Consider the following 13,512-nt stretch of genomic DNA (forward strand, 5'->3'; position numbering starts at 1 on the left):
CTTTCTTGGTTGTTGAATGAGATACAGGTGATAAATCAGGAGAATGAGAATGGGAAGGCTGAAAAGCGAAGTGAAAGCATATTCTTGTTGTGACACATCATGCTCCTTTGTTGCAGGGGACGTCGAGCCCGCAGCATGCTCTGAATCCTTGGGGTGTTGCTTTTGGGACTGATGTCTCATCGCAGGTAATGGGCGAGGTGAAAGTCTGGGTATTCGGGCATACTCATTATACTACTGATTTTAAGGAGAATGGTATAAGGGTTGTGAGTAATCAGCGGGGATATGTACTGCCTTGGAGTAATTCGAAGACAGAGAATGGGTTTGACGTGAAGAAGGTTATACGTATACCATGAAAAGTTATCTGTATTTTTTAGTCTCTAGTCTAGATGTAGTCGTCAAGTCGGCAAGTCGTCGGGGGAAGCTTATTGGGTCCCACCCAGATGCCCCACTTCAGATCTATAAAACTACAGTTATAATGATGGGTATCAACGATATTTCTTTCGGAAAAGAACTTGTTGAATTAATTGGGATTTCTCTAATGTACGATATCCATCATAAAAACCACTTTAGAGACTAAATTTGGAGTAGAGTGAATGCTAATATCTTTAAATTTATGCAAATGCTTTTTTATCCCGAGGAATGCTAATGCGCTAAATGACAATCATCCAATCACCGTTTATCACTTGGAGACCAATCATGCTAACAAAAAACCGCCATGACGAAAAAGAAACAATAGAAGCAGCTAAGCAGCTCATATCAGAAGATTATGTAGATCAGTTACTGGACTATCCATCCCATCTTCTTAATCCGATGCAAGCTTTTCCGCGGAGTTTAGCTCTTGCTCTCTTCCTCCGATGAAGGAAAGAAAGATCTTATAAACTCGCCGCTGAGAGGGTCGTAGGGGAAATATGAATCATCGGTCATATCAGTATGACCATTTGTCGTTGACATGAGATCAGGCGTCGAGAGATTAAAATAGCTCGGCAAGAAATCCGATGCCTCAGGAACTTGAACAGAATCAAATAGATGAAGATCCTCCGTTGGTTGAGTAAAGTAGTCTCCAGAAGGCACGTTCTGACTCGACTCAGCGTTATACTGAGGCATAGCATCAGTAGTTGTACGTTCCTGCTGATTCGGTTGACCAGGAAGATCATCAGTATTATATTTCATGCCAGTAGCAAGATTGCGAAAACTAGAGTCGCAAATTTGCCACGCGCGACGACAACCAATACTACGTTCTGACATGGCGAAGAACCAACGAATGGATTTCTTTGAGAGTGAGACGAATTTCTTTTCCTCTTCTGGACTATGAACGCAGCCAAATGAGAGCTCAAGAAGAATGACGGTTGCCGCTTGCATTAGGTACCGAAGTACGCTCCACCATGGACAAACTTGGTAAAGCTGGACAACATCCGGTTTGTCGGGAATCAAGTCGAGCATGCCGTTAGCTGACCCTAACGCAACAAGAGCCATTGTGTGGCTGAATGTCTGTGGCGCATTGCTTTGTCCTGCATCTCGTCGACAGAGACACGGTCTTCCCAATGTAATCCGAGCACTGTAGTAATGGAATGCGAGAAAAAGTTTACATCGAAGCTGATCTCGGCTATCGTCATTCTTTTCTTGCATAAAATCGAGAGAGATAGGTAGACTTGATTTCCATAAATCGATACGGAATCTCAAGTCCTCGAGTCGGTTCTCAATATCTGACCATGGAAGTAAAACAGCAGTGGTGGTGTATACTTTGTTGAGAATTTCCTGGGTGACAACCGTCAAGTCGCTATGGTAGAGATAGCAGAGTCCGAAATTGATGGGAAGATTCTTAAGCCACGTTTGGTCGCGAAGTCGAGTCCTGTGGAAATCGCCTTTGCCATCGGTCGGTCGGATCCACGAACTCGCCATCACATTTCCTATCAATGCATCTCGTAATGTCGGGTTGTTGAGAACTTCTGCAGCTGCTGGATTCTCTTGTAGTTGCTCTTCTTCGAATGGGAGTGGTAAGGGTGTGGCGTATCCTCCGTCTAAGCTGTAAATCGATCGGCCAGTCATGATGCCAAGCATATGTTCGAAACTATATAGGCACCACCATACTCTGTACCGAGACTCTTTGGTGACACTGGATGTTTTGGTGCTGGTAATTTTCATGTTGATGCCAAGGGTGATTGCCGACCGTACTGCCAGCGCAGAAATTCTCCATGCCCTGTAAAAAACAAAATTAGTCTCGAACTGATGTTTCTCACTTTTCCCAGTCGTCTGTAAGCGTATTAGAGAATTCGACTTACCTGTTAATTTGGTCAGATGCAAGAAGATAAAACGCAATCAAACCCTCGACCTGGACTTGTTGAAGATCAGGATGACTGAACAGTACATCGCTATTCATGCTGAGAAGTCGAGCTCTAGTCAAAAATACCAAGTGATCATTATCTTCTCCACACCATGGAGCATTCGTAAGATGTGCGTGTTTTGCCGCAATGGCAAATATAATGTTCAAGATGGCAAGCCATTTGTCGCCAGGTCGGGTGAAGTTAGGCGTCGAGGAAGCGTCGATAAAAGCTTGATATTGCACACGGTAAATGGGTCTGCTGAGAATAGGGAAGAAAGGATGTGTATTGGTGAAATATTCGTCAAAGAGTCGATCGGCTAGTTGTCGAGGTGGCAGTGCGTATAGCTGAACAGGTTCCGAAACTGAGATATCAAGGTCGTCAAGGTGATAATTCAATGCATGAAGAGAAAATGCTTCTTTTTGCTCTTCGTCAGCTTGATGGCTTTCCATTATTCCCGGATGTCCTTGGGCTCGTTGTTCTGCTTCTTGTTGAACTCGTTGCATCCACGTTATTTCAGAACTCTTGCCCACCACCCCGGTTGTTCGAGTAGGCTCCGACCGATTAGGGTCCTCGTCTACTCGATCGATGGCTTCTAAAGATCCGATTGATGATAATGGCGATGGCTCATCGGCTTCCATCTCATTTTGGGGGGTTGCCGCCAAAAATTGGTTGTGCTCTTTGTGATCCCCTTTTAACCCATACTTCAAGGACAATATTAGTACAGCCCCAGAGTATAGTAGAAGAAACACACTTTGTCCATCAGGCTCTTAACCCATTCTGCTGTTCGAGATTCCGCACTCAATCGTAGATCCTCCAGGAAGTTTTCATAATCCTGCACTTCTGCTTCAAGTCTGTCGACTTCTCTGTAATTGTAGGTTAGCATATTGTTAATTCATTGTACATAGATATATAGTTCCCATATTGAGATTTGAGAGGGATTGTAGTTCACAAACTTTTTCATCTTGTCCCTCCATCCCACGGGATACTGGCATTGAACGCGTAATTCACGACATTGTCGACATACAGGGGTATCTCCACTGCATTTCGTTTTTCGTTGTCTACACGACTCACAAGCCCGAGGAACTCTTCGGTTATAACGAGGAGTATAACCAGTACTCTGACGAGGAATTGCAACTTTGGAACTCGAATTGACTCTAATATTTCCTAGTGTTGGGGTTGGTCTGACGCCCCTTGTTGATTTCGTTGATGAAGAGTCCATAATAGTATGCCGTTTTGGCGTTGCAGGGGCACTATGCCGATGTGGTTGATTCCCCGGATCATCATTTTGAGCTGTTGTGCCCCCAGACGAAGAGTCGATAGGTTCTTTTCGATTTTTATCGCTAATCATGAGCGCAAGTCTGTCGAAAAGACATATCGGAAGAAAATACAACTAAACTACTTAGGCTTGTTGACCTTTAACATATTGAATTCCCAGTGCGGTCGTGTCGGCTCTCCGGCCTGAGTTACCGCCAATGAACGTTCCGTATTTGCGGAAGTGCAGAGAGGTGGGGATTTTTGCTGGAAGGACAGCTGAACGCGCCGATCGAGCTACATTGATAGGTAGATCAGTTAATCCGTAGAATATATATGATATGAATATGGTAGATCACTCCTTCTATATATTTCATCTTTAAATCAGTGGATTGTTTGCCGATAATGTAGTATACACTAAATTCACGGACAGTTTGCCGATATTTTGGTGTTTTTTTCTGCTTCGTATTTCAGAGTGGAGATTTAGTAAAGTATTGGACTACGATGATCGCAGGTTCTGACCGTTCCACGCCCCATTGGGAAAGGATTTTTTCTACCCATAATATAGAGCAAAGCAAGGGAGATTCAAGATCATGACTCGTGAACACTTGTACTACGGTCGCGAAAGGGATTTTCTTGGGAATTTTGAAACTTCGCTAGAGAAAAGATCGACAATGTCACATTCGGCCCTCTGGCCCTAGCTTCTAGTACTCATTTCATTTGTATCTTTAAGCCTCGAGATATATACAAAGTCGATGACCTACTTGACAAACAGCAACTATTTTACGAAGGAGTATATAAAACATACCCCGGTAGGTTCGTTTCCCGCCTTTACTACCATGGAAGCTTCAAAATCTGAGTTTTATGACACAATGCTTGCGGAAAGAACTAGAAGGTTGTACCTGGGACTATTTGATTAGTATCCTGATTTTGTACTTAACATTCAGAGCCTGTGATTGGCGGGATCAACAACTTTTCTACTTTTTGGTTCTGATTCGCGGGTTATACTCAACCTCAACAACACTGAACAAAAAGATTTTCCTGTAAAGCACATAATACGATCGACATGAGGCATCTGAACCATGCTGTCGGGTCGATATGAGATAATTCGATCATCCTTTGGCGGGACGAGATGCCGAAATGACTACCCCATACGTTGATTGGAATCTCGGGTGGCTGCTGTTGCTTCAGATTTCTGCCATCTACACCGCCACTCCAATTGGTTGGAATCAAGACCGATACTGTAGAAGGTCCTAAATATGATACTTTCCCCGGCAAGGGTTTGAAAGCATACCTACCCAGGACTATTTCTAGGGTTTCTCTCTTCTCTTGGTTGTATACGTGCACGTCAACCCAAGCATAATGCACTATTGCCAATGTCATACCCCACAACTTTGGGTATAGCTTACAGTAATATCGATCATATTGTGAGAAAATGACATGGTGATCATAAACACTACGCTAAATCAGAAGAAAAGAGAGACAGAGAGCAAGCGATCGTGTGTTTTCTATGTATTTGGAACTTGAAAGCTTCGCGGTCCCTGCCAGTGCAAGCTATCCCCAGTTATACTCATACTTTTTTAATTCTGGCAAATCAAATGGTAAAAACTCAATAATAAACACCGTAAAAGTGAGGTGACAGTTTTTTTTTTCAAAGCCTAGACAAAACCGCGTCATGTAATATAAAGCCTCATTCCATTTAGGCTAAGTTAGTACCTGAAAGATGGCCGGAAGATTTTGGATTCAATCTACTACTATGGGGTTAAGTTCACCACTGCCAGTCAACGGATATCATACATGTATATACTATTTATTTACTATCTTGTACCCGACATCAGCCTGGAGCCACAGGCGAATTCCAAGCCCCGAAGGTCAAATCAAATCCTCCAGAGCTTGAGGTCTGGAAACCTACTCCCTATTTAAAGGTTCTTGATAGGAAGCATGGATAGGTATAGACTTTCTTTTGACTACAATCTCCCTCTTTTTAAAGAAGAAGAAACTAGTAAGTAGTAAGATCATCTGCTATAAATCATATTACCATCTATTGAAGATACAAAGACTCGAGGTTATTAATCTCACTACTCAATCTAACCTTACTGCCGCATACCATAGAAAGCAACATAGTCTTGGCGGAGTCTCCACACGCCGCCTCGGGAGCTCCCACCAGTGTCGTCACCTCTCCTGACCAAAACACATCCCTCCCCAACCAGAAACAATGCCTCCAAAGGGTGCAAAGCCCACCAGCGATGAGCTTCTCGCTCAGTTCGACAACCTAGGCATCAACCAATCCAAAAAAGCGTCGAAGACCTCCCAAACCCCCACAAACGCCAAGGCCCAGGAAGATGTCCTAGCTGAGCTTGACAACCTTGCTGCACAGCGACCAAGCAGTGGACCAGGGACCCCGCGTCTCTCAGCCGATAAGCCCCGATCAATGACTCGGTCTCCTCGTCCTAGTGCAACACTTGAGCGAACCGAAGAAAAAGCTTCTCGGCCGTCCGAGGAGACTGGGCGGACCTCTCGTGCTGGAGCAAAGCAGGAGTCTAAGGTAGAGGAGAATGCACCTGCACCGGCAACACAGCAACAGCAAGAAGAACAGCAGGAGCAGCAGGGTGGTGGATGGTGGGGTATGGGAACTAGTATCTTTGCTACGGCTAGTGCGACAGCTACTGCGGCTATGAAGCAGGCTGAGGCCGCAGTTAAGGAAATTCAAAATAACGAGGAAGCGCAGCGCTGGGCTCAGCAGGTAAAGGGTAATGTTGGTGCTCTTCGTGATTTCGGTAAGTTATTTATCTATTAACACTCTCTTTGTCTTGCTCTCTCGGTTCGATTTACAATCGTTGATCTAACTATTATATAGGCGGCGAGCTTCAGAAAATGGCTATCCCAACATTCACCAACCTCATCCACACTCTTGCCCCTCCTATTTCTTCGCACGAACGTCTCCAGATCCATGTGACTCACGACTTTTCCGGATACCCCGGTGTCGACCCGCTCGTATACGCCGTCTTCTCACGAGTAATGGCCCAAGTCGAAGGCGGCGACTTACTAGTCATCCAACGAGGACAGGAGTCCTCTCCCAAGCGCAGTCTGGACGGCGGCTACATATCCAGTGCAGGCTGGAACGACGGCCCCTGGTGGCGCACCGTGACACCTGGAAAGCCTCGCACTATCAACGCAGTTCCCGGCACAGTCGAGGGATCTAAATTAGTGCGCGCCAGCGCCGAATCCTACGCGACAGACTACTTCTCGTCGCGAGGTGGACTCGAAGAAGCAGCGAAGCAAGCGAGTGAAGTACTAAGCGAGTCGAACCCTGTTCGCAGCAGTGATATTTTCCTCGCTATCCAGGCTATTAGCCAGACTGTCTCGGCAGATCTGTTCCAGGCTGGTGCTTCAGGTGAGAAGGAGACTTCTACCGGTGCTGTTGAGACTGATGAGCCTGAGGAAGTGATTTCATTCGCTTTATACCTTCATGATCCTATTCATGGAATTGCTTTCCACACGATCTCCCAGACTGTCCCTGCGAAGTGGATTGAGTGGCTTGATGCTTCGGCTCCGGCGGCTGAGGATCTCGAAGCTGAAGATGCGGGCGTTGCACATGCTGAAGTTCCTGAGGCTATTGCGGAGATTATTGAGAGCGGCGGTGTCGATCCTCGTGAGTGGGTCGCGGAGTGGATTGAAGAGACTCTGTCGCTAGCTGCTGGTGTTGTTGCACAGCGCTACGTTGCTCGTCGTATGGGCGTTGGTGAGGGTGGTATTGGGAAGGGCAAGATGCGCGCAGAACAAGCAACTACTGTTGAGAGTGGCGCTGGTGAAGCTGCTCGTGCGGTCTAGAATTTTCATGCAAAGTGTTCTTTTTGCCGTGACTTTTATGTGATACACCCTTTTCTTTTCTTTTCAATTTTTTCATTCGAACTTTTCAAGGCGTACGATTATACGTTTTGCTCATAACCATCACATCGATAATTGTCAATGCTGCTTCATGGTGTATACATAAGGTTGTCTTCGCTTTGTCCAAAGTAGTTGATATACAGCTTGAAAGACAACGCCGTCGGTCTATATATCTGCTCCCTTCAACCCACGAAAATTATGAATTGATATATGCTCCTAAATGCAATAGAAAACTTGAAGCCTAGCGCCCGAAATACAAACCATGGAATCATGACATGCATTATGCATAACCGAACCAATGTCACCGCTTATTGATCCAGGTAAATCGGTCCCTCAAGACCAGGGACATGCCAGAAGTTGGCCCGCAGCGCAGTCACACTGAAAAAAGACAAGTTAGCAAAGAGACCTCAAAAACAAGATAAACCATCACAATCATACCTAGTCGACCCATTCAACACCGTATGAGCATCTGTCCCCTCCTCACTATTCTGCAACCTCTTCTTCATATCCGACAAATCAGCAGACCACTTAAAATGGCGCTGTTGCTGCTTAGGATGAACATGTCCATTCCCATTAACCTCTGCATTCCCATTCCCATTACAATGATGCACCCCATTCGTAACAACCCCATTAGTCGTCCCATTAACCTTCTCCTTCTTTTCCTCCTCCTTCTCAGTCTCAGCATACAAACACCCCCTCGACCAATAATAAGGCAACGTCCTCGTATAAAGAACAGGCCTACTCTCCACATCCTCCCTCATAGGAATGTTAATATTATACAACTCAACTCTCTCATCCCAAACAGAAAATAAATGCTCAACAACCTTCACAGCCAATCTCGCCGCAGCAGCAATAACATCATCAGTCTGCGGATCCTTACTTCCAAAGGAGATCGCAATACCTCTCTTCCCACAGAACACAGCTTCAAGAGCACCACCAACTGTCCCCGAGGACAAATTGTAGATAGTCGAGGCATTGCGGCCATGGTTCGGGCCCGAGATGACGAGGTCAATGGGTGGGCGCTCAGTGAAGAGATTGTACAGACCTAGCTGGGCACAGCTGGCTGGTGTACCATTTTTGATTACCACCCATGAGTTCTCGGCTTCGGCTTCGGAGGTAGAGGTGGAGTCTGTGTAGGATTCATCCCAAGTGCCGTCGGGGCGGAAAGAGTCAGGATGGATATAGTTGGCTGTGAGGGAGGCTTCGATTAAGTGGGCTTTGCCGATCCAGGAGCGGGATGCGGCTGGGATAGCGACTGAGACTAGGTGATTTGCTTTTTGGAGTTGGGCCACGAGGGGTTTGATGTAGGGTGATAGGCGGGTGTTTGGGGGGCCATCGTCGTTGACAACCTATAGAGTTGGGGCAGTGTAAGTCGCTAGGTAATTTTTTTGCTTGTTTAAGGACGATCGTATGGGATTTTCAGGTCATGCGACAGTGAATTGGAATTTCAAGTTCCAAGCCAAGCCCTGGGAGTTCCAATGAGGGATTTCGGATAAGGCGGGGGAGTAAGATAGAGCTGAGCCCCGGGGGTACTAGTGCCCAGGTATCGGATGAAAACCAGGGCCTATTTCATCATGATGTTGGAGCTGCTTACCAGGATATGCATTGTGAGATGTGTCTATGGTGCGATGAAGTAAAATGCAGCAATTCTCGGGGTATATAAGTGAATATCGGTGGGATTCCGGGGAGTCTTTTTCCTCCTTGCGGCTTTTTGAATGTTCCAATGCAGGTGTATGGTGTATAGAACGTATATTTTGTATGGAGATGAAAAGGACAGAACAGAAAAAAAAAAGCAAAAATCAAGTATGCACCCCACGAGATCGGGTTACCCCAAACTTATAGATACTGGGTAAGCATTGAGCCATCATCAACGATTCCCGGAGTGGTCACCGAGGTCATGGAAGTTCATGGGGAAACGGTAAAGGCAGCGGTAAAAGCATTCGTTGGCCGGAAGTGGCAGTCTCGGTGAGCCAGATTTAGTCATGCAGAGATTTCAGTGTATGTGGGATATATTGGAGAGTATTATTTTGAGATAATATTAGAATAATAATAGAATAATAATATGGGAGCATAGATGAGAAGAATATACTTGAAAAGACCAGTGATCTATATTCTTTGTTTCCAGTGATCCTGGTTGAGTGTTAAGAGGTTAATATAATTTACTCCGTACAGTATACGGGCCCAGGTACTTCGGATCGCTGCAGAATTGTATGCACCCCAATGTACTGTATGACCTCAATGTACATAATTAGTGTTGACTTATACTCAACACTACACTATTCACAGTGTACAAGTGGGACTGATGATCAATTAGTCTGACTTATACCTATGACTTATGATTGATGGCCAAGACCATTTACCTGGTACTTATCAATTGGTTCAAACCTTGGAAGACACTCTGGTCCCACCCTCTCAGGGACTCGCGTATCAGTCCACCTCGTGTGTTCGGCGATCGACAGTCCGTGTCTTGACTATGTGTATTTTCACCAGGATCTGATGGTCAACCACGATCATCATTAAATTTAGCATTTTTAAAATAGAGAAAAAATTTAAAAAAGACCTATTCATCAAATCTACCATAATCCAAACTACTAACCCCCCTCTTTCCCTCGCATTTAAAATCCATCAGCGCCCAGGAACCTCAACGGGCGGTCTGTGCGGAAAACACGCTAAAGGCGATCGCAACTCGCAAAACTTTGTAGGTGGGGAAACTCCGTCAGCCTTCTTCCTTTCCCCTCGACAACTCCCATTCTCATACGCCCCAAATCAGATCCTCATCGAAAACCTCCCAGTTGCTCGTCGCAACTACGAATTTCCTCGCCTTCCATTCCTCCAACATCACCGACCGCGCAAAAGTCGCAAAAAGTTCATCTTTTTGGGACTTTTGCTCTTCGGACTGGTCTCCGCCCACCATCATCTTCCATCCTGCATATCCTGTATGGACTGTGGAAGTACCGGAACAGCTGCGGGGATTGACCCCAAAATTCTCGATAATTGGCAAACCAACGGTGCTTTCTCAGTCGCGTCGTGGGAACATCTAGGATATGAACAACCCCCCGAATGGGACACCAGCCAGGACTCTAGCCAATGCGCCGATGTTGCGGACCTTGGGGCCTTCCATGACCCGCTAACCGCCTCGCTGCTGGATCGCCAGCGCCCGGAGAATAGGTTCGCTTTGCCTTGTCCTATAATAGACTAGACCTTGTCTATACAAGTCTCGTCGTCTCAAGTATCCTGTGCTAACCACTATGGCATCCTTGTTTAGAAAGCGTGATCTGAATCCAGAGAATCCAGAGAACTTCAACTTTGTTGACGCTCCTATTGAAGGCACGGGAAGTGGCACCGTTAGTCCTCGGACTCAGCCCTCCTCGACTGATGACAATTTTCACACCGATGAGACATGGCCTCATTTCCAGCTGTTCGGCTCGTCAGGATCAACTATGCCCCTCGACACGGCTATGATGTACCCTTATAGTAAAGGCCCGACACAATCGAATGGTGCTGTTATCGTCGAAGATCTAGGTGAAATGCCCCAGGATCAGGGATTTTCGGACCCCCCAAATGAGGCCATGATGTTTCAACAAATGCCACAGGGATTCCCTATGATCCCAGAGCAATGGGAGATTCCTCATGGCATCTCGATGGAGGACATTCCAGGACAAAGCGCGTTTCAACTCGCGCTTGAGCCTCAGAATAACAGCAAGGATCAATCGCTGCGTGACTTTCAGCAGCCGTCTATTCGGTCTCTTGAGTCACGCTGGTTGAATAATCTGGAATCGCAGTTACCTGTTACCCAGATGACCCCTCCATCCTTGCTTTCCTCGCCGAAGCGTACTCAGACTGGTCCCGACGGCTTCCAATACAAGTCAGAGAACTCTTCGGTCTCCGGGGATATGTCGGGGATTTACGAATGCTCGTTCTCGGCGACAAGTGAGGACCCGCCCGCTTTTGCAGAGCACCAACTGAATGATACTGCTCAGTGGTCGCTTCCTACACCGGACTCTGGTTCTCCGGAGCAGTCGCACTTTGGAACAGCCAAGGCCACGGCCTTTATGGTCAGTGAGTCTCCCTCCGAGTCACTGCTCAGCACTATGCCTTCGCGGCCAAGAAATTCGTCGGCTACTGCACCGCGTCCTTCTGGTCGGCCTATGCCTCTTGCTATGCAGTCCACAGGAGCGGTTCGGAAGCGCAAGAACCGAAACGCCCAGGGCTCCATCGACCAGGGACCATCAAAGCCTTTACAGATTGTCCAAGAAGATGGCCAAGGTGGTTCTATTGCATCCGCGGATTTCGTTTCGCCCCCACGGGGCGCTCGTCGCAAAGGTCCGCTGAGCATGGTTGGAAGGGCCAACGCCGGTGCGCGCCGAAAGAACAAGGATACTTGTGTCCAATGCCGATTGAACAAGCGCAAGTGCGATGGAAGCTCGCCTTGCGATGCTTGTCGTCCCACACTGCATGAACAACCGTGTGCGCGTGCTTGTTTCTCCAGCATTGTAGAATTCGGAACTTGCAACTACATCTCTCAACGAGCTGTGAACCATCCGACATTGGATGGCAGTGGCCGAGTGCGAATGGAAATTCCCTCGGAGTTCGATATGAGTCAACTTTTGTCTTTCCTTGGTGAGCGCCAGGGGCGGTTCAACATCCGCGCCAGTCAGGCTTGGGGCTCTTTGTATGTTCTTGACCTTGGTGAGACATACCGCTTCCTGAAGAGTCTGAGCGAATATAATGGCAACTCGAAGTCAACCTTCCTTGAGTTCATTGATCGTCGCATTGTTGAATCTAAGGACAAGTCGAAGAACTGGTTGACCTGTGTCAAGGACTGTGACCCAATGACGCAAGCATACGTGAGTTTCCAATTAGTCCTTAACCTCCTTTGCGCTCCAACCTAACAAGATATCCCATTCATCTAGTCCTTGCTCTCCCAATGGAACAACATGCCTAGCCGTGCGAAATACACCATTGTCCCTCTCGACGAGAATGGCCAAGAACGGGACATGGACATCAACAACCCCGACGATAGACGGGACATTCTTCTCGCAGCACAGCTGTCACGTATCGTCTGCCGTATGATGGAAGTCGAAGGTTTCCGCAAGCTAGAGCGAGACTTCTACAACATCAAATGGAAGCAGATTTCCCACGAGACCCATGTTCGTTTCCTGAACGAATTAGGACACATCCTGCTTTCACTGCGATGGCGTGTTTCTTGGTGGAAGCAACTAGGTGACGGTGGTAAAACTCCCGACCCCAGTCAGCAACACTACATTGACCGTGTTGAGCTACTTTGTCGCATCCTGTATGTCTACTACACCTGCGTTCTAGCCAAGTTGCCCTCATGGTCGACCACCGATGTACCCAAGGGCACATGGTCTTCATATGCAGACTCAGAGAACGCAGTGTGGGACGACTTCCCCTCGGACCCAACCGACCTTGGCTTCCAGAATTGGATGGAGCATGGTCAAGAGTTGATCGAGCAAGCCGGCGTTCCCAGCAAGATCTCCAAGCACTAATTGGAGAAATATTCGCACATCATAGATATGGCAAGATGTGACAGGGACAGGAGTTGGACAAATTATAGATACCCTTTTTCTTTTTTTCTTTTTCTTTCGTGTTTCATTTATTTTGATTTTCTCCCCACCTTCTCCTCTTTCTTCCCCATTTATTTCATTACCTTGGCTGTTTCTCATTTGGAAATCCTGTGACTCGATGGATCACGATATATTACACCTTTACAACTATTAACGATTGACGACACCGCCGCTCAAACTCAAAAATGTTAATTCTCAACAATAGCGGCTTGTTTGGAATGTTCTACACATGGACTTATGGGCTTCTTGTTATATATTTATTTTACTACTTTATTTTATTTTACTTACTAGCTTCTATCGCTATCGCCTTGCAGTGATTATGATTAGAATTATGAATCAATTCAATAGACTCGACTAAAGTTGTCAAAGCCAAAAACAGGGTATCGAATTCATGAAATCGCTATCTGCGACGTAAGAACAGAACAGTACAGCACAACACTCGTTGTACTACCTGGTAGGAATTT

General features: G+C 46.5%; 4 protein-coding genes across 4 annotated transcripts; 2 read left to right on the forward strand and 2 right to left on the reverse strand.

Annotated features, from left to right (window-relative positions):
* Window positions 1–831: 831 nt before the first annotated feature.
* On the reverse strand, window positions 832–3,204 carry N7478_004303 (fungal specific transcription factor domain-containing protein; the record flags this gene model as incomplete). Its single annotated transcript, XM_056920517.1, has 3 exons — window positions 832–2,197; window positions 2,280–3,022; window positions 3,073–3,204. The coding sequence occupies 3 exons, from the start codon at window positions 3,202–3,204 to the stop codon at window positions 832–834; spliced, it is 2,241 nt and encodes a 746-aa protein (XP_056778554.1).
* A 2,583-nt stretch (window positions 3,205–5,787) lies between these two features.
* N7478_004304 (DUF5427 domain-containing protein MTC1) lies at window positions 5,788–7,403 on the forward strand (the record flags this gene model as incomplete). The annotated part of the gene is made up of 2 exons (XM_056920518.1): window positions 5,788–6,349; window positions 6,430–7,403. 2 exons carry the CDS (start codon window positions 5,788–5,790, stop codon window positions 7,401–7,403), a joined length of 1,536 nt encoding a protein of 511 aa, XP_056778555.1.
* A 365-nt stretch (window positions 7,404–7,768) lies between these two features.
* On the reverse strand, window positions 7,769–9,066 carry N7478_004305 (5'/3'-nucleotidase SurE; the record flags this gene model as incomplete). The annotated part of the gene is made up of 3 exons (XM_056920519.1): window positions 7,769–7,838; window positions 7,899–8,809; window positions 9,055–9,066. 3 exons carry the CDS (start codon window positions 9,064–9,066, stop codon window positions 7,769–7,771), a joined length of 993 nt encoding a protein of 330 aa, XP_056778556.1.
* A 1,332-nt stretch (window positions 9,067–10,398) lies between these two features.
* Window positions 10,399–12,970, forward strand: N7478_004306 (Zn(II)2Cys6 transcription factor domain-containing protein; the record flags this gene model as incomplete). Its single annotated transcript, XM_056920520.1, has 3 exons — window positions 10,399–10,628; window positions 10,726–12,307; window positions 12,374–12,970. The coding sequence occupies 3 exons, from the start codon at window positions 10,399–10,401 to the stop codon at window positions 12,968–12,970; spliced, it is 2,409 nt and encodes an 802-aa protein (XP_056778557.1).
* Between the last annotated feature and the right edge of the window lie 542 nt (window positions 12,971–13,512).

This window comes from Penicillium angulare (assembly GCF_028827245.1).
Source record: "Penicillium angulare strain IBT 27051 chromosome Unknown utg000004l_segment0_segment0, whole genome shotgun sequence".
In the NCBI taxonomy this organism is placed as follows: domain Eukaryota; kingdom Fungi; phylum Ascomycota; class Eurotiomycetes; order Eurotiales; family Aspergillaceae; genus Penicillium; species Penicillium angulare.